At 30.3% G+C, this 21,192-nt stretch overlaps 2 protein-coding genes across 28 annotated transcripts in view; one reads left to right on the top strand and one right to left on the bottom strand.

The window, feature by feature from the left end:
• The first annotated feature begins 1,584 nt into the window (after positions 1–1,584).
• 14-3-3epsilon (tyrosine 3-monooxygenase/tryptophan 5-monooxygenase activation protein epsilon) lies at positions 1,585–9,572 on the top strand. 27 transcript variants are annotated; one of them, XM_080153453.1, is made up of 12 exons: positions 1,585–1,960; positions 3,756–3,851; positions 4,117–4,220; positions 5,125–5,249; positions 5,799–5,918; positions 6,172–6,250; positions 6,573–6,723; positions 7,292–7,424; positions 7,780–7,871; positions 8,009–8,127; positions 8,417–8,467; positions 9,046–9,572. In XM_080153453.1, exons 1-8 carry the CDS (start codon positions 1,897–1,899, stop codon positions 7,342–7,344), a joined length of 792 nt encoding a protein of 263 aa, XP_080009579.1. In that variant the 5' UTR covers positions 1,585–1,896; the 3' UTR covers positions 7,345–7,424; positions 7,780–7,871; positions 8,009–8,127; positions 8,417–8,467; positions 9,046–9,572. The 27 variants fall into 27 exon arrangements, with proteins under 27 accessions (XP_080009579.1, XP_080009582.1, XP_080009581.1 ...); XM_080153456.1 differs by having other exon boundaries at positions 8,417–8,526; positions 9,266–9,572; XM_080153455.1 differs by having other exon boundaries at positions 8,417–8,526; positions 9,245–9,572.
• Positions 9,573–10,464: 892 nt separating this feature from the next.
• The window catches only part of LOC145315183 (WD repeat-containing protein 27-like), a 29,564-nt gene continuing 18,836 nt past the window's right edge, over positions 10,465–21,192 (bottom strand). Inside the window, exons 3-8 of the mRNA XM_080155224.1 lie at positions 17,195–17,256; positions 13,235–13,313; positions 12,810–12,890; positions 12,129–12,179; positions 11,682–11,747; positions 10,465–10,706 (exon numbers count right to left, since the gene is read on the bottom strand). Coding sequence (XP_080011350.1) covers positions 10,634–10,706; positions 11,682–11,747; positions 12,129–12,179; positions 12,810–12,890; positions 13,235–13,313; positions 17,195–17,256 — 412 coding nt within the window. The 3' untranslated portion in view covers positions 10,465–10,633. The remainder of the gene's footprint in view (positions 10,707–11,681; positions 11,748–12,128; positions 12,180–12,809; positions 12,891–13,234; positions 13,314–17,194; positions 17,257–21,192) is intronic.

Genomic DNA, 21,192 nt, shown 5'->3' with positions numbered 1-21,192 from the left:
GTCTTGCAGAATAGCTATCACAAAGCTATTCTTTGTATTAGTTTAATAGGTAGGAAAAAAATCCTAGGGCCAAAACTAATGTATTTAAGATTCAGGTAGAGAAAAATTAGGTCTTTTGTTTCTTAACTAATTGTGATTTATTTTTATTATGCATGTGTTTACCTATTGATTTACAACCTTCCCGCTTCCATGGATATATATCATCCTTGTTGAAGCGAAAATAAATTGTTACATTTATACATTATAACCATTATATGATATTCTTTTTTTAGGTTCATATATCATAAATACATTAATTATTATAATAACTGGGGAAGTTGAAATAAATTAATATTACTTCTAAATTGTAGTTTTTATGTTTTTATTATCAATACCTTCGTGTTCTACAAAGCTTAGCCTCTCTTTTAATCGTACGTGGATTCAGGGACGTCCAAGCATTTAATTTAGAGTGGGATCAATGAGGAATTCCAAAGGGTTTAGGGAGGTAATCTGAAGTAATTTTTAGTATCGAAGCTACTATATAAATTACTTTGTCCGTTTGTCATTTCAAAATAGGTTTTGTGCTTCGCTACTTATGGATGTTGTCATCCTTAATTTTTCCTTTGAGTGGGGTGAAATAGGAGATTGGGAAATTTTCAGAGACAAATATAAATTTTTCATAGCCATTTCTATTGTTTTTATTACCTAGTGCAACCTATTTTAACCAAAACAAGGATATGTTACACTCGATAGTAGCGTAGAAATTGGAGAATAATAAGCTAAGTTTAGCCGGGCATATGTCTGGGGGTAAATAATTCACGTCTAGCCATGCAATGACGGGGTTTGAGTATAGAGACTCGAAAACATGGGGTGAAGTTTTTCAGATAAAAAAAACTTCTTTAGCATTCAGAAATAAGTGGAATATAATCGCTACTGAAATCAGAATGTTTACGAGCTGAGAATATTTTGAATCGCTATTATATTTTACCGTCGTATCTGAAAATTAGAAATCAATTTTATTTTCGAAATTTTGGGTAGGTTTCGTGAATTTCGCATAAGACTTTATGAAAAGTAAAGAATGTAATAAATATTTTATTGAATATTTGCGAATTTATTTGTAAAATGGAGCTCATCTCTCAATTAATTTTGAACATTTGTTACAAATTAAACTTCTGGCCCATTTCTAATTCCGATTCTGCCTTTGGGTGTTTCTATTTTCTTGGAAGAAAATTTTTATGCGCATTCCGGTGTCAAGCATCCAATAAATAAGGTCAACAAAGTCACGTGATCTCTGTGCCGCACTCCTATTGGTTGATAAGAAATTTCCCTGATTTTTCACCCACAATACATAAACTTTCAGAGGATTGTAAAAAAAGGATTCTACTTTTTTCTATAAACGAAAAAAATTATAATGCATTTTTCATCATAAAAAGGCCAATTTTTTCAACTCTGTTATTACTCCCAATTTGTATAAAGGCGAAAATTTCACCGAAGCAAATTAACCAATGCTGGGGTCAAAGATGATCACGTGACCAATCCTACGATTCTTATTGGATGCTGAAAAGAATTTTTTGCTTGACGTTCTAACCAATTAAAACATCGTATTTGATCACAAGACCACATGCACTGATCTGATTGGTTTGTTGTTTTGTCACGTGATTAAATAGGAAGCTCTGATTGGTTGGGAAAGTGTACACTAGATACAAATTTCACTTCCTCCCTTCCCTTCTCTCTCTCTCTCATATTCACTTACTTAATTTTCAGCTATCAAGAATTGAACCAAAATATTTGTGGTTGATTGAAAGTCAGTGATCGGTTATCTCAACTTTCCCCCAGGCCAGTGACTGATACATAGGCTCCTGATAACTCAGCCATTGTTTGAGACAGTGAATTAAGTGCTGCATTAAAACATCCAAAATGACAGAAAGAGAGGATAAAGTTTACAAGGCTAAGTTGGCCGAACAGGCGGAGAGATATGACGGTAAGAAAATTATAATGCTAATCATATGTTTATTTTGTAATCTGTTTATGATAACCAGAATTAAATTGTATACCCAATCTTTAAGAGGAATTAAAATGATCATAATACGTATTTATACTTATCAAGGGGTGATTTTTGAAGCTGTCGATTTATCCAAATAGAAATTTATACCAATTATATTATTTTAAGAGATGTCAAGTGGTAAAACTACGGACTAATAAAAGATTTGCGATCATATGATATTGAAAGACAAAATTTCACCTTTTTTAAAGTAAAAATTACGGATAACGTTTGAATACCCAAATTATCATAGTTTTATTATAAGTATTCAAAGATTTTAGCCAACAAATAATAAGAAAATGCGTTAACGTACTTAACAATTGAATATCCTTTCTCTCAAAACTTTAAGTTCAATAAATTTATGTGTCATTATGTCAAACATGATGGAACCGCATTTTATTTTGACCTAATTTTTTATTTTAATTTAGAACAATTAGATAGTACGATTTATCTTTATAAAATTGTATTTGATATTATATATAAATTGACACTATAGTGGCTTGATCCCTTTACTTTTGTTGTTTGATTGACTCTTATATTTCCCCATTCTTACTCTTGAAATATCTAAAAATCAGCTCAGGACAAATATAACACTTTCCTGTTTGAGATTTTAGCAAACAAACCAGGGTTGGTACAAAAACCCGGGTTTATAAAAAATAACCCAACCCATAGGGTTTTATTAAAAAAACCGGGTTTTATTAATAATATCCGGGTTTTTTGGGTTTTATTTTTTTCTAAAGATTATTACCTAGGAATTTTAAGATATAAGGTTAAATCATTTTAATGTTCTTTTTAGGGTTGGCAATCCGAATCCGAAACCCGCCCTATTTTTGGCCAATTTTGGAATCCGAAATCCGTTTTTTATAGCGGATTCGGATTCTTAATTGTTAGGCTAAAATTAGCGTCTTGATTTTTTTTCTTTCAACTACCCCTCTTTGAAGGCAAAGATCACCCCCCCCCCCCCCCCCCACCTCTTCCCCATCTCTTCCCACCTACACCTTTCTAAATGGAGATATCAGAAAATATGAAGAAAAAAACGCAGCTTTAGATTCTTCTCAGTACCTAGTATAGTTTAATCCCTTAACTTATGTTTTTTAAAAAGCCTTTGAAATTATTGCTTGAATCCGGAATCCGCGGAGAATCCGTTTTATTTTTGGACGGAGAATCCGAATCCGGTCCAAAAATTAGACGGATTGCCAATTAATCTGTCGAAATTATTATTATATACATAGACATCGAGCACATAGGATGCACCATTAATTCCTCTTTTAAGAACAGAATATTATATAAATTTTAATAGTACCTAGGTATTGCTTTATGTGCCTTTGTAATAACAAACTAAATTACGTATAATATGAAATGAGGACAATAGCCTGTAATTTCTGTATCTATTTTTTTGCACAGCATGTAAAATTCCTATGCAAAGTTAGCAAATGACATTTTATGCCATATTGTCGATTTACGGCAATTTAATCTTTTACAAGAACTTTACGTAACTTTTCCTGGATTTTTGGACACTCTTCCCTGTAAAATTATCCTTTTCACAGAAATATTTATCTACAAATAGTTTCTTCTAATTTAGTATCTAATGCACAATTGTTTGTTAGTAAAAGGAATCTTTGAAGTTTTGTATTTACAACGATCTTCTAATGAGGCGAAGCCTCTAGATGCTAAAGGCCTAACTACAAGAAGTTATACATAAAGTGAACAAACAATTTACAATATATAAATTTAGAAATGGTGGAGGCTATGAAGAAGGTGGCTGGCATGGATGTTGAACTAACAGTAGAGGAAAGAAATCTACTCAGCGTTGCCTACAAAAATGTCATTGGTAAGTTCTACATCTTTCAGTTTAATTGTACAGCTCAATGATAATAAATATTTGAAATGAAATGTAGAAACAAGAGTTGCTATGAAAGGTATATTTTATATGTACCTAAACAGATATAAATACATACACTAATAAGTTTATAAGCAATTTTCTATCTTTTCTAAACAGACATATTTGGAACTGAATAAAATCCTTCACACGAATCTATCTAAAAAAATCATCCTTTCATGGCACAACCTTTGTCTTAATAAACTAATTTTCGCAGGAGCTCGGAGGGCCAGCTGGAGAGTAATTTCTAGCATAGAACAGAAAGAGGAGAGTAAGGCTGGTGGCGGCAACACAGCTATGGTCAAAACATACAGAGATCAGGTTTGCCAATAACTTTCCAGAATTAATAAAGAATTGAGCTTAATTTATTTCAATTTTTAAATCACTATGCCTACCTATATGATAACAATATACTATATTTTGTCATTTTCTTAACTTAATATGGACGTCTTATAAACAGCTTTAAAAAAAATACTTTTCGAGCTCTATTTTACCCAAGGTAACATGACAGAATACAGAGAAAGAACAGAATATAAATTCAAAATTAGTCTTAATTTTGTTTGACACACTCTACAATTGACACAATGTTTAAAAGTAAAGCAGGGGTGTATATTCAGCATATTTGACCCTGAGGGGGGGGGGGATATAATGTGGTTGGGGGGAAAAAATGTAGAAATTAAGAGAACTAAAAACATTTTTCTCCCCTCCTTGGTGAAAAAGAATAGGTATATGGGAGGGGGTTTAATAAGAATAAAATATAATTATAGAGTTCTGAAAATATTTTTCCATTTTCCCCCTTCCTTGCTGGTAAAAACTTGGAGGGGGGAAAAAAAATGCAGCAGGGAAAAAATTAATCTTGTGCAGAATATACACCCCGGAAGTAAAGACAATTAATTTTTACCAAATATGAGTCTTTCGTTTATCTTATAACCTCAGGTTAGGTTAAGTTATATTGTGTTCTGGGTAGCCCTGCAGGGTTATGGTACTGCAGATTTAGGAATTAGGCATTGGGAAAAAAACTTCTAAATTTATTTTTAAAATGATGAGAGGTTCCAGGGCCTCTTAGGCAAGGCAAATAGAAGGAAACCACCATAAATTGTTGCAAGGTTTTTATCCCGGGAAAACAGATCGTAGTGGGAAATAATCCTCAAGTTTTATAAATACAAAATATCAATCTGCAATTCATTTGTTTCTGTCCGTACGTCTAACATGTTAATGTTTTCAGGTTGAGAAGGAACTGCGTGACATTTGCCAGGATATTCTGGACGTACTAGACAAGCACCTGGTCCCCTCCAGCACAACTGGAGAATCTAAAGTTTTCTATTATAAAATGAAAGGAGATTATCACAGGTTAGACTTTATAAATTCTGCAAATGTATTGTGTATGAATTAATGTAGAATATACGTGCAAATTATAACAGGAGAAATATTCGTGTACTTAGCTTTTGAACATGGAACTTATTTATTGGTCAGTACTTTCATCCAGAAGGAGGGGATGGGGTAAAGGGGTTAATCGTCATTTTAATCCGCTGCATGTTTCACTTTGATTAGAAATTATGAAAATCTTGTGTAAGATCTAAGCAAAAATATCCATTGAGAAAATATCAATTTTTCCTTACATGTACAAGAGTGGATATCCGAGGCGAGTTTGATAAAGTAGGATTTTGATTTTCATAAAATGCACGGATTCATCTGATATAATAAAGTACCTAATGATTTTTATATATTGTTTCATGCAAAAAGTTTAAATAGATCATAGTGAAAAACGACAAGAAAATAAATCTGAAAAGCATAATATCGTTGTACTTGCTTTTATAAAAAAAAAACACTTCCATGTTCCTAACTACTTTATACTTACTACCTAATATGTAAAGTAAACTGAATATTTTTTTCTTTAAGATATATGGCAGAGTTTACTGCAGGCAACGACAGAAAGGAGGCTTCCGAGAACTCGATGGTGGCCTATAAAGCTGCTTCGGATATTGCCATGAATGAGCTCCCACCCACACATCCTATCAGGTACATTGGATCCCATTTGATTTCACGAACGAAAAAATGGGTATTGGGAAATTAACTACGTACCTACCCAATCTAATTAACATCTACTCTTCTAATATTATTCTTAATCGTTGGTAGAATCTATCGATAAGAACAGGCCTAAATTTCCATGCAGTTATCTATTATGGACAGACAAAATAGGCTTTTATTAATTCGTAAGAAAAGTAATATTTCCTAGGTAGGTATTTATTACTTATCTGTTTTTACTTTTTAGGTTGGGCCTAGCATTGAATTTCAGCGTTTTCTACTACGAGATCCTAAATTCACCAGACAGAGCCTGCAGACTAGCAAAGGTAGTTTTGTGTTTTTTTTAGCTATATCAAATTAATTCATACACTTGTACCGATTAAAGGAAACAGTTGCGAGCCTAGAATATTTATTATAGACAGTTTTCCGCTTATTTTAAAATTTAAAATTATAAGATTAAAATCAATTTTGTTAGCCCCGAGGGTTGAATAATATGAACTTCTATAGATTATTACACAATTCCAATATTAAGATACCAGAATTGTAGGAAATAAACTTTTGATTTATTGTGCGTTTAAAACTATTGATAGAAATAAAAGGAACTACCAACTTTTATCAAAATCCAGATAATAAACGCATATTTTACAGGCTGCATTTGACGACGCTATCGCTGAGTTGGACACCCTGTCTGAGGAGAGCTACAAGGACTCTACGCTGATCATGCAGCTGCTGAGGGACAACCTGACACTCTGGACCTCAGACATGCAGGGAGATGGAGTCAATGATAAGGGTGACGGAGGTTAGTATTTTATTAGTAATCTGAAGAGTTAACATATTTTTATGTCTAAAGAAAATTTAAACTGAGAGGTTATTAAGAGATATCATAGATGGTTGTTCTGATTGAGGCATGGTTTTCTTGAAAGTTTCATATAGTTGGTTTTAGGTTTTGTATGCCCTTTAGCTCAGCCTAGAGGCCAGGGGCTCAGCCGTTTATATACGTAAAACAAATAATGTACAAGAACCTCCAGAGCGCAGGAGGACAGATTTAAACGTTTAGACAATGTGATGGGGATTAATTTGTATTCCATTATCCCATACATAAATCCTTAGTATTAATGACTAATAGTAATGCAGTGACACGGCCATTGTAAGCGTATCTGGCCCATCTCACTTATGTACAATAAGGGGATACAGGGTGTAACACCTTCCAACCAAGAAAAAAACCTTAACGTCTTTATCCCTCTGTAAATGCTTTAATAGCTATGAGTTTTGAAAATAGCTAAATACTGCATCTTAAAACAATCAAGGCAAAAAAATAATACGAAGAACCCAAAGACAAAAGTTGCCAAATTGAATATTTATTTCAGAGGATGAGAAAGAGAAGGTGGAGGATGTTGAGGCTGCCCCAGCAGATTCATAATCAAATCATATTCCATCACCCTCCCTCCCCAACCCCTCCACAGGCTTTTTTCTTGGGAGGGTGGCATTTAGTAGAAACAGGCATACAATCCATTATTACTTTATGTCGCCAATAGTTCAAGCTACCAAAGTAAAAATTGGGATTCACTTATTTATTTTGAAACATTTTTATTAAATAACTAAAATCCTATATTAGAATACAATATTGTCTTTAAAATAAAAGAGGTCAAATTTGTCCACACCAGTAGAACAGCAATAATCAGCTTTCAACATTTCATTAAAAATAACACTAGTTAACTGCGCTTTTTTAAAAAGTTATTGTCAATAATTTGCTGTGTTAATATGTAAGAAAAAATGATAATTGATGAATTAGTAAAAATAAAATAAGGAATGAGCTTTTTAATTGTTGTCAATAATAGATTGTATGTTTTATCAGGGCTATGAATTAAGATGCACTAACGCATTTATCTTTTTATAATACATACACACACACACCATCACCCAAACTACCCATCCACCCACTACAAGGTTTTCTATACTAGGTAGACAAATTATGGCTAATATATCTATGTTTCTTACCCTTGAATATGTCATTTGAAAGATTTTTCATGCGCAAAGCATCTAACTTGTCTATCTGTATATAAAACCTTGACCCCACACCTAAGAATGAATGAATTACTCAATCATTATCGTATTTGAACTACAACCAATCAAATCTCGTCAGAATAATAATACTCAGTTCAATTATTTTATAAAACAATCTCTTCACACCAGTTTTAATCAAGTGCATGTTTTAGATTTGGCTTCACTTTTAAATTTAATTAGATGTGTGAATAGATCATTATGTTTTTGGAAAGAATTTGAAGATTTTTCATGTATGGTAATTATTACGAGAAAATATCTTGCTAGATGAGATTAGATTCCTATTTTAAAACCTATCAAATCTAACAGATTTTCATTATCTATCCTAATGCATAGTTTCTATTCGTGTATTTAACTATATAAATAGTGTTTTTTTTATAGCAAATTCAAACAAAAAAATTATGTAAAAATCATAAAATATGCACGACAAGTTGATAGTAAATTCTTGTGATTTTTATATTAATTTTCCAGTGATCCAGAGAGTATAGTTATTATTATTTTAACCAACTTTTTTATAGAATTATAATTATTAAATTATATTGTAATTTTCTATTATTTGAAGCCTATATAGAAATCATTATTTAATGATTTTTAGATTTTTAATCTTGCCAAGTTTTTATTTCCAAATATGCATTTTAACATTTTGTTAAAACCAAGAAAATTTCGAAAATCAGGGTAAAATATGTTTCTTAAAATTATATAGCATTTTGTCATAGACACCCCTGCAAGCTTTTGATATTAATGTGTTTGATAATGTAGATTTTTATGACATTTTTAAACATCGAAGTATAGAATTATAGGTCAAATTTTAAAATCATTACAATAAGAAAAACGCGCAAAAAAAGTTACTGCACTTGCCTTTTTAAATGTTGATAAAACTCAGAATGTTTCTTAACATTGTTTAGTACAAAAAAAAAACATAATAGATTTAGCTTCAAACTTTACAATGCCCTCACTTTTCTCAAGCTTTTCACTATGCAATTTGACATTATTATAGATTTAATGTATTTAAAAATTAGGAGGGATTTGATAGAAATTAGTTGGCTAATACTTTTGTTAGCACAAAAATAAATGTTTCCCCTTAAAACTGTAATTTTAAAAAGATATCTTTGTTACCTAGCTATTTTTGCTAGCAATCAAAGATCTGATTTTTATGTATTTTTGAAAATTTTAAATTAGTTACCTTTTTAATTACAAGCACAAATTATAAAATTATTTTATGTCATGCTTTTATATCGGCTACATGTATTTAATTTTAGAAAAATTCCATTTATTAACAGTATTAACAAAATTATTTCCAAAAACTCATTTTATTCATTTACACAAATATTACAAAAATAAAATCCGTACCAAAATTATTAGTTTTCTCTAATTTGATTTTATATGTATTTATTATCATTTCTGTTATGCTTGTATTTCATTTTTATTTAACTTCGCATTTATTTTTATTTTGGATTTTAAAAATTGTTAATTCCGCTTTGTCTAGTTTTTTTATTTGTCTCAAAAAGAGTCGTGTAATTTGATTTTATGGAAATTAACCAGTTTTTTTTATTACCATTCAATATAATAAATAGTAATTGCTTTCAATTATCTTTTTATATTTTTAGCAAAGCTGTTTTATATCTAGGGCCAGTTTAGTACGATAAAGCATTCGGTGGTAACTCTATAATCGTTTCAAGAATATCCTACGTCATTTTAAAACATTGTTGTTATGACATTTATATTTAGTTATAACATTCTAGTTAAATTCTTAATTTAGGTTAGGTTTATCCGTCTGTTGCAAAAAGTCTGATTTTGGCATGTTAAAATCGACTTAAAGATGTGACGGTACGCACTATTTACAAATCTAAGCAACTTGTAAGCGTTATAAGAAGGTCCATCCAGAAGTACAATTAAAACCCTTTGATTTTGAAAAAAAAATAAAGAAACGGGAAAACAATTGGGGGGTCGGTGTATTTCTTTTTCTCTGATCGATTTCTCTAGAAAGGCAGGTGGTATCCTTTATCGTTTTAGAGCGGAAAAGAGTATTATGTTGAGATAGGTTTCGTGATGGATTTACCTTCAAAATAGCTTTAAAATGGCTAAACGGCTCAGCCGTTAGCCGTTACTTTTCCAACTTTTTGTTCGATTTAGGGAAAATATACCTACCAAGGATAACTCATGCAAAATTTCAGATCGAAATTCGAATTCTAAGGGCCATTTATACATTGATTACGAGATGGTTGCATTAACCCCCCCCCCCCCCCTTAGTAATAAACCTTACAGAAGCTAAATTGTAAAGGAGAACCTTGTCGGTTGAGCGTCCAGCGAGATCCTTTGGTGCAGAAACTCATACTGTAACTAGGATATCTATCCTTTTTGATTTTGGAATGGCGATTCTGCGGACGATTAGGGATAATGCAATATGCAGACTTATGATAGCTCTATTTTTTATCAGGATTACCTATTAAAACATAATTAGAGATTTATACCTAAGAAATGTAAAGTTAAGGTTTATTATATCTTATAAAATATATTAATTATAATTATAATTATTATAATAAATGCAAAAATCACATTTTATCACTAAAATTATATTAATATTTTATTAAGTTCCAAACAAGCATCTTTATTTATTGCCGCGCTTGCCCAACTTATTCATGTTGTTGTTAATCATTACTAGGATCGAATGATAGGATATGACCGTCCAAACTAGCTGCATATAGCTGAGGTTGTCTTCCACTAAAATAAAATATTTTATAAATAATTTGCCATCTGAGAAAAATAAGGTTGTTATCCAACATATACACTAATAGTCTAATATACTCTAAATATTAGAGTTAAACACTAGAAGGGGTTAAATAACTGTGCGTCCCCATCCTAAGGACCTGGTGCCGACTCTCCATTGTGTCTTTGAAAATCAACCAATAAAATCTAAAATGCAGCCGTTTATGAGAAAATTAGATATGAAAATTTCAAGTTCAGTTTTCATCCACTATTTGTTACTGCATAATCATGACAAGAAAAGCAAAGATTATTTATTTAAAATTTTGAACAAGTTTGCTTTTATAAAGTTCTTCATAAAACCTCTCCTGAAGTGAGTTAATTTATGTCTTTTTTATCAGTTGCTTTGCTAAGGTCACATAAATTCAGCCTTAAATCATATATAAAGAGGTTTTATGACTATAAAAGCAAAGTTGTTCAAAAATTTAAATAAATAACCTTTGCTTTTCTTGTCTTGATTATGCGGTAACTCCTAGTGGATGAAAATTGAACTAGAAATTTTCAAATCTAATTCTCTCAAAAACGGCTGCATTTTAGATTTTATTGAAAAGTGAAATGAAGTTACCTAACCTAGGGTAATGAAATGCACTATGTCCCAATTTAGGTTCTGACACGAAAGTCAAAGCACCTTCATACACACTGTGTATAAGAATACACTCTAATGGGTACACATTTAACTTCTACTACTTAATAACACAAATCAGTTTATAGAATCGAACCACCAAGAATGAAACAAATAGGATGCTGTAAGTATTGGTTCAAAAAATATGACGTAACAAAAAAAAATTAGCCAATGAGAGGCCACTATAAATTTTACCATTGGTCAATAACGGCCTCTCATTGGCTAATTTTTTTTGTTACGTCATATTTTTTGCACCAATACTCACAGCATCAACAAATAGTAGTTTGGTAGCTTTAAATGTAAAATCTAACCTGAAGGCAACATCAGTAATAACATCACAGTTCGTAGTTATCTTCTCTAGCTCATATGTTGTCTTTCTATAAAAATAAAATAGGGTTTAATGCAGCTTATTGAAAAATTCATGGTCTTATTTGATGTTTTAGTAGTACTAATGACCGTTTTATCTACCTTCTAAGTTTTATTTTTGATTTAGTTTACTAGTTGATTAAACCTTATTCTAGTAAACGAGTAAACAACTTTAAAAACTTACTTGTTTGTTGTTAAAAATTTTATTTTCTTGAAGCTTAAGAACAAACTAGTTATTTCACCCCTAGCTTTTAGGAGATCATAAGGAAAATAGTCCAAATCGAATCATCTAGAAATCTTTCGCCACAGAAAAAATAAATCGTGCTACTTTATATTATAGGATACCAACAACTATTTTTGTCAATTTTAAATTGAAAATTAAATATTATTACCTTGTATCAAAAAGATGAATATTACCATCTTCCCCTCCAATACTTAAATATCTGAATACAATTAAACATAAAAATTAATGAAGTAATGCTTTTTTAATACAAAAAGTCAAAACTTATGTACTTTAATAAAATTAACTTATTCAAAGTCATGAAACTAAATGTTCTTTAAATACAGTCCCTTCCTTCCTGTTTAAATGTAACTTTGAATTTTGTATTTATTTATTAATGACAATTAGACTTTAGCAAAGTGTTTGGTGATCTCATAAAAAGAAATAAAGATATTTTCTCTGAAATATACTATTCATATGTGTTATATATTGTCTTTGGTAGCTCGTAGATTGAAGATGGAAGAAAGTTTTATATATTAATAAATTTTCCTCTTTATTGAATGACATAAATAAAGTATTGACTTCATAGTAATTTTATTACCTTTACCTTAACAGGCGAGGTAATAAATGTATAAGTATAGGTGTATAATCAAGACAACTACCTGGCAATAGAGACCTTTTTCGTCTATTAGCAAATAGCTTTCTGTCATTTTCATGGCTTAGTTTATATTTTCAAAGCTAGTAGCTGTTTTTAAAGACCCAAATACAAAATCGGAAAGTTATGAACCCGGGCCCCTATATTCTTTTAATTGCATGATCTTTGTTTGTAAGTTCTAAATCTAATGTTACCTACCTCAAACATGGACTGATATCTACTCCACATTGATGACGAGTATTTACCCAGCTATCAAATCTTTGAACTGCATTCTTTGACCTTTAAATTAAAAAAAATATTTATTAGTTATATATTTTTCTTCTACCTTTTCATTATCTTCTTTTCTTTTTAGGACCACTGCGCACGTGGTGTATGTTACACTCAGCAATTTTTGAGTTTCGCTACTTATGGATCATGTCATTTTTGTTAAAAAGTTAAGGCACATTATGATTAACATTAATCTATGGCATTTTTAAAAATCATTCACAACTCACTGATCTTTTATTAGGATACAAATAAGCTAAATTGCCAGATATTTACGTCGAAGATTTGTCGAAATAGAGCTTTTCAAATTCTATATATATCAAACACAGAATTGTGAAAGGAACATGTCTGAGTTATACCTGGCGTCCCATAACTTTGTACAGTCGGAAACGGCAGTTGTTACAAACAAATCATAACCTCGTTCACACTGTGATAAACCTAGAATAGATTGGTAAATTATTAGACACCATTCAAAAATTAAATTTTAGCATAAATTGCTTAAAACCACCCCGGGATCTTTTACAGAATTAGCGAAAAGGAAGGACTTAATTGGTTTAGTGATAAGAGGGAACATAACAAACAAAAAACCAAGTACTTTAAAAAATATACTGTGCGATATTGCATAAAGATAAGATTATGTAATACTTTGATTACAATAATTTCACATTAAATTGATGCGGCCTTTATGATATCAATTGTACTGTTCTAGTATAAACAATAAGATCAAATCTATTGACAATATTTTTAAATGTTTGAAATATGATTCTTTATTCAGTAATTAGGTACAATCAACAAGCAAATTAATTCGAAAATTGATTTGGGGGCAAAATAACGCAACGTTTATTAAATTGCCCTTTCAGCAGCAGTTGGGGTAAAGGTTTTGCAATTCACCATTCACAATAAAAGTATATTGCAGCATTTCAGAAAAGACAATAAATTGAAAGTATTTAAGTAAATTCCAAGTTTATACATCATTGGTAGGTCCAATCAAGAGAACAATAGACAAAATGTGATTTAATCTAATGTAGTATATTTTTCTTTCCAAAAATTTTAAATTGATTTTTACATTTTTTTAATCATGTGTCTCATGTTTGAATAGAAGGTGGTATTTTAGAAGATCAAGTTCTAATGGGTTGGATCTTATTCGCAAAATACATGTACATAAATTCTAAAAGGAGAAAATTAAAGTTTGGATTTTTACTAGAATTAATGTATTTGCAGTAAATACAGGGTGGTCATTTATTTCACTGTGTCCTAAGTCTTCTATGTATATGTATATGTATGAGGGGGGGAGGGAGGGGGGAATATAATTACATAATATAATAAAATCATGTATTGACATTATTATTGTTTTATAGCATCAAATAAAAGTGGCGATGGCTGACAATAAATTATCACATCATTGCCATTATTATTAAATTATTATGATTTTAACAGTGGTATATCATGATAATGAATACAAAATTTGAATGTTACAATACTTTTCAATATGTAGCCATGCAAAAAAAATCTTTAATGAAAGGCTCACCCTGTACATATAGAATTTATTTCTCTAATATTCATTGCAAAATGTAAATTTCTTTAATTCAAAACCTCTGTGTGCGACCTCTTATTTTATAATTTTGACTCAAATTTTTACATAATTTGCAACACATATTTTAGAAATGATATTATATAATAATAGGTATGCACTTTTTGGGCTTAAATAATTTTCTATATCAAGGTTAAAATGATGTCATCCACCCAAATTTTTAAAAATACAACCAAAAATAATTAATTATTACTTTATATAATTTGTCTCGTTGCTTATTGATCTTACTTAATACCTGTATTGCTAGGTTAATGAGAGGCTAATAAAAACATTATCTGTTTTCATGAATATAACCAAAAAATATTACTGTCTTTGGTGTACTGTACAGACCTGATAAAATACACAAATACATAGACAAACTTTTTATAAATCATTATTTTAAGGGTCCCAAGGGACATACAGTCAGGCCTAGTTATTCTAACAATCAATTCTACAAAAAAATCACGAAACCTTTGGAAGTTAGGTGGGGGTATTTCTTGTTTTTTTTTCATGTAACTGAAGAGGGGTGGGTAAGAAGGGGAGGAAAAGAAGAAGGGGGTTGTGGGGAAATTTTGTTTGTCAGAATATCACACTATGTTCCACGGGTGACAAAAAATCGTTTTTTACATTTTGGAAAATACACTTTCAAACAATTGTTTAGTAATATACACAAGTTTTTGGAAATAAAGCCGAAAGAATTAGCTCTTTACTATGAAAAATAAGAATTTTATGTGTAATTATACCAGAGGTATGGAATTAAGTTCCTTTTCATCATTGTAAACAACTATTTTTAAGGTCAACTAAACTACATTTCAAATCATCGTGGACCCTTTATTTTTAAAGCTATTTTTAAGTATTATATATTTTTGGAATCAGTATGTAATAATTTATACGGTTAGTCTTTAAAAGAAGTCAAATCTCCATTTTTTGTTGTAATTGTAGATGGTTTTCTTAGCATACCCGATTTCTGTAAGATAGACAATTTTCTTCTAATGAAAATTTTACGTTTGGTTCCAGATCTTTTAAGGCCAAAAAAGTCCAAGCAAATCCTCTTACATGGTGATATTAGATGTATGTATAATATCAGAGAACTTTACCCTGTGATGCGAAGCTATGCGAAGTTTGTTTTTTTAAGCCCTAAAGATACCTGGTCTATAAAAAAAAACAATTTTTTAAGATAAAAAGGTAATTTATTTTTCTATTTATTTCAAACACATATTCAATAAAATTAAAAGTAAAGAAAAGTTTTAAAAACAAATAAAAGATTATCCATTTATGTCTAAGGTCTTATCTGAACTATCATACCTTTTATTGGGGGGGGGGGGCTCGATTTATGTCAATCTTGGATCCCATTAAAGCTAAAAGTCTAAATATTTGTATGTGGTTTCCTTAATCAACAAAAAATATTATGATTTTATATGTTTAACATTATCTACTCCCTTTACCCTTTTATTGAGCAACCTTTCACAAAAGGTTCTTTCATACTTATTAACAAAGAAGATTAGAACTTATGTTGATTAAGATAGAAAATGTTTCCTTTAAAATAAATGAAAATAAAAATTAGAGTCTTACATATCTAGGATCTAAAGGGATAAGACAATGGCCGGTAATATAATGTACATCCCCAATAGTAATAAACAAAATTGCCCCTTCTATAAATTACAATTAGTTGTTGAAATGTTTGGACACTCAACTAATAAACCAACCAATCAAATTCAAAAGTCCCAAAAGTTGTTATGCCTACAAATAAGAAAAAACTATTATAAAACTTTGTGGACTAGTATAATAAACAGTCCATTGTTCCCTTCCTCCCTGCTTAAATAAACACACAGAAAATGAGTAAGAAATTTACTCATCTGTATTTATTAGAAATCTCAAAATATAAATTTCAGCGACGGCAGTCGGCAGGAAAATAGCGGCAGATTTTAATGAAATTTTAGTTGGTCGTGTATAGTTGTTAGAATAGCTTAAGTTTAAAATTTGAGGTATCTAAGTAAAAAATTGAGGTAAAAGGAGTTAATTAAAGATTTCTGGAGACCTGCAGGATCATACCTGGAACCGGAAATTGACTTGAACACCTGTATGTAGTAATATAGGATATTTTAGTATTTTGGTAAGAGGAAATGTTAAGTTTAAGTCATAAAAAAAAATATTTTTGCTCTTTACCTGTATGATCCTGCCAGGTATCCTGGCATCCTGTGCCCACCAGGATGGAGATATTTAACTTTCAGTTATGTGTCGTACCCATTTTAAACAAGTCACTCAGTTATAGCTCTCTATCTTTCACACAAAGAAAATGAGATTGAAAATACTAAAAGGGGGGGAGGGTCGCCTCCCCCCCCCCCACTATTAAGGGTTAACAAACATTGTTAGTTGGGTTGTGTAATATCTTTTGATATGATTCCCGTCAATGTTGCTTAGAAATAAAGGAAGTTCTGAAATGTGCTAATTAGACTAGCTTTACACCCCCCCCCCCCTTGACGCCCCTTGTGTAAAACCCTTATTATAAGTATTTTCACCATTATTTTAAAAGATATATGTATACTTATTGCTATTTAAATAAAATTTCATACAAATTTTCAAATATACACTCTCCATGATTTTTTGTCATTTTTCGGGATTTCTGGAATACAGTGTATCATTCCCTTTTCCCTGCATAAAATAATAAAAAGCCCTCTTTTAAAATTTGAATTGATGGAAAAATTAAAAACTACATGCCTTTGTTTGGAAAAGACTTAAAAATTTATACCTGGACTACCCTCGCATTGGACTATCTTGTGGATCTGGCGAGCATGAGATCTCGGGTACTCTCTAAAATAAGAAAAGATAATTATTGTGTGCTTAACAAAAAAGTTTAAAAATTGCAAAAAAAATCTAAAATCAAAAGATTACAAAACAATATGTTAGTATGTCTGTAAGACACTAAGTATTAAGTGGAAGCTATAAAGGCAGTTCAAGGGAAGTGTTACTCTCAAAAAAAACACAAGAATAAGAAGCAAGACTGGAAAAAGTAACTGTATTTTGACTTTAGGCAAAGATAAAAGGGATAATATCTTTTAAAAGGATGACAACATCTATAAGTAGCTAAGAACAAAAGAACATGGATTTGCAGACGGACAAAGAGAAAGTAAATTTTCAATGTACTTAAAAAAAGAAAGAGGAAAACAAAGTATAGATTTACGCCTGATTATTGGGAAACCCCTACTCCAATTGCTATTTGTTATGTGTGTCTAACAAAAGAGCAGAGGGAATTCTATGTTAAGTCTTCAGTTTTTGGCCTAGACTATCCACAATCTTCTAAACATTGAGCAGACACTTTATACTTTAAGGTAACACTACGGGAAGTAGCTCTTAGAGACATCGTCTCAGAAGGGTTCGTGGTTAAACACCCACTATCAATACATTTTTTTATATCTTGTAATGCAAAATGTGATGCTACCTTTCTTTCTTTTTTTCGGGGAGGCAGGGGGGGGGGCGAACGAACAGATAAACGAATGATAGACATTGTTTTTCTATGATTAATAGATAACCATATTAGACATAAGACATGTATTCAAAATAAAACTTGCATTGTAAGTTAAACAAGGATGACAACATCCATGAAAACAAAGCTCTGAAATGGAACGAACATTAAAACTTATATAGTGTCAGAACTGAAAAATTAGAATATAAATGTATAAAATCGAAACATGTTTAGAATGGACGTACGGACATTTTGGCAACGCTTATATAGTTGCAACGTTTTCTAAATTGCACATAACTACTTCAGGGATCTTCGTGCAAAGAATTAAATTAATCGAAAAAAGCTATCCGTCTCGGACGAACGGACGTACAATTTATTGTTATTTTTTATGTTCCGCTAATATTTGCAGCTTTGTTTTTGTTGTTGATGTGCATTTGCAGTTTTTATGTGTAGCAATTTATCAAAACTAACCAGACAAAAATTTCAATTTCCAGCCCAGGCACATGGATCTTATGGGATAAGACAATGGACGATTAAATGGTGTACATCATCAATGACAGTAAACAAAAATATTCTGTATATTGTATTTATTGGTTAAAAAGTTTGGATACTGCAATTTTTAATCAACCAATCAAGATTTAATTAATAAATCCAAAGTTTTTGAGCCTATTAGTGTTAGAGCAGGCTTATAAAACTTCATAATCTACAGTCTAATTTCCTCTAACTCCCTGAATCTAACATCAACTATGGTAATCTACAGGGTTTGCCAGCCGCAAGATTATATTGCATCTATCAATCTAATAGTTGGTTCGTCTGTCTGCCCTGGTACTATATCTAGTTTGTCAGCTGTGATTTAGTAAAAAAAGCTGTTTCTAGGTTGTGGAATTTAAACAGTTCTTGACCGCCATATCTGTTAACAGTTGCGGTTGTTTATCCATAAAATAGACATATTATATCTAGCTCTGCCCTAAAAAATCAACTATTTATCAAATGACCTGGTTGTTCCTCCACTGTTTTCTTATTGGGTGATTTAGAGAGTGAACCAAAGACTCAATAAAAATCTGTACCAAAATTACTTAAATACATGATGTGATTAGGACATACTTATATTTTAGGTCTTGATTATAGAGATGCCTTTCTTATACTATTGTTTCCTGAAATAACATTTTCTAAAACTAATTAAATGGATTAAAATGTAAAATATTGTGTTTAAAAGCTAAAAACCATCAAACTTAAAATATGTTTTAAAAAAGGGGAGTGTCAGAAAAAAACCTACAATTCTTATTTTTAAGGCTTACGACCACTTATGTGGTGATAAATTTTAATGCAGGAAAGTGTATTATTTTCTCTATTTCCCAACAATAATCGTGCACAAGCCATACAACAATTGACTAATGCAAATGCCAGTAGGAGATTGGCATCTTACTATAATTGGTAATAGATGAATCATAATGCAAACTCATAATACATACAAACAAAATTATTTTTAGATTAAATCATTTTGTGGTCAAACAGCTAATTTGAAAACTAGACAGCAAACATATATCCTAATATAAAAGTAACAGGATCTCTGTCTATCTGTCTGTCTTTTTGTCCGTACCAAAGGATCTCACTAACCGCTGAACTGATATGGTTCTCTTTTATAAGGTATCTTCTTATAGATCCTTTGATGGTAAAATCACCCTCCAATGAGAAATCAACCCTAGAAAAAAATCTGCCCTCCAAAATTATTTTAAAAATTTTGCAAGTTGTTGACCTAGCACATATCATTTTCGAAAAGTATATACTTTCCGGAAGCCAATCTTTATGAGGAAGGTATTTTTAGAAAGGAGAAAATGTGTAGAAAACACCCATGTAAATTAGAAAATCCGCAGAAATCATTTTTAAAAGTTATTGGCAAACATTTGCAATGTTAATTTGCAAAATTAATTTTATGCCCTAAATGACATATTCTGAAATAAATCTTTTATGAAAGTTTATTATCTTTGAGTTTAGGACATGCTTAAGACGTAAAAAATATTTTCAGTGTTACTTTTTTCGCCCTACATGTGAAAAAAGGCATTTCTCACATTTAATTATAGAAAATTGCATATAAACAAAATAATTATTTTTTTCTACAGTCAACACAAAAATTGACATAAAATCTTTCATTTTAAATGTAAAAGTCAGATAAAGAATCCTTTTTAGAGCAAATATAGTGCAAAAAGTAACCAAGACGTTTTAGCAAAGTATGAATATCTAATGAAATAGATACTTTTAAGTTTTGATATACATATCAGATAAAAATATATAAAAAAAGAGATCAAAAACTATAAAACAAGGTATATATTTTTTTCACTCTGTCACTGAATAAAGAGCACTTTTAGGTTTGATTTTAACCAATGCAGCACTTAAACACTCATTTTTCAAGATAAATAAACAAAATAAATGCAATTATACAATTAAGTCAGTTTAATACTACAGTAAGCCTTTTTGTAGCAATTTTTTTTTGTTGAAATAATTCTTTATTTCTATAATAAATTGTATTAAAATCTAATGATTTGAAAATTCGTAATTAAGAACTTCATTTTTACACTGTTTTGACATATAAATTACAAAGAAAAAGATTAAATCCTTTAAGTTTGAATAATACTTTATATATTTACATAATAAAAACATTAAAATTGTTAAAGATTAAAAAAAAAGATAAAAATAAGTAATTTTTAAAATCATTTTGTGTCGTCTTCATAAACTATTTCCCCTTTTATATTTTAGTCTGGTAGAATTCATAATTATAAATAACCTTTCTTGAGCATATATATGTTTTATTGAAATTAATTATAGGAATGTAAAACGTTTTTTGATTGATTTAATATTAACAATTCAACTAACATTTTGTTATTTTACTTTTTTTTGAAACTCTTTTATTCTTATTAATAATTCTATTTAACACAAAAAGCTCATAGGGAGTTGATAACCTTTATTTCTTGCTTTGTATTCTAATCAGGTATTTTATTTGACTAAATTTTTTAAAACTATACAGCATGCATGTTTGTGTCCATAATGAAGACATTACGGGTTTTTATGTACAAAAAGTTGTTTTAAAGCAAGAAAAAAAATATAATCTTTGTAGTAACTAATATACAATTTCGTAGTTTTATATATGTCTGTATTTTGGTTTCTAAAAAAAGTACTATACCAACAAACATGCATGCCTGAAAATTAGTTTCAATATTCGTATTAAACAGGAAAAAGAAACTAAGTCGTCGTTATAATTATTGTTTGTTATTTTTGGTGTAAGGTTT

This window comes from Acartia tonsa, chromosome 3, assembly GCF_053477335.1.
Source record: "Acartia tonsa isolate MP-2025a chromosome 3, ASM5347733v1, whole genome shotgun sequence".
NCBI classification, from domain to species: domain Eukaryota; kingdom Metazoa; phylum Arthropoda; class Copepoda; order Calanoida; family Acartiidae; genus Acartia; species Acartia tonsa.
This window is presented reverse-complemented; position numbering and strand designations above follow the sequence as displayed.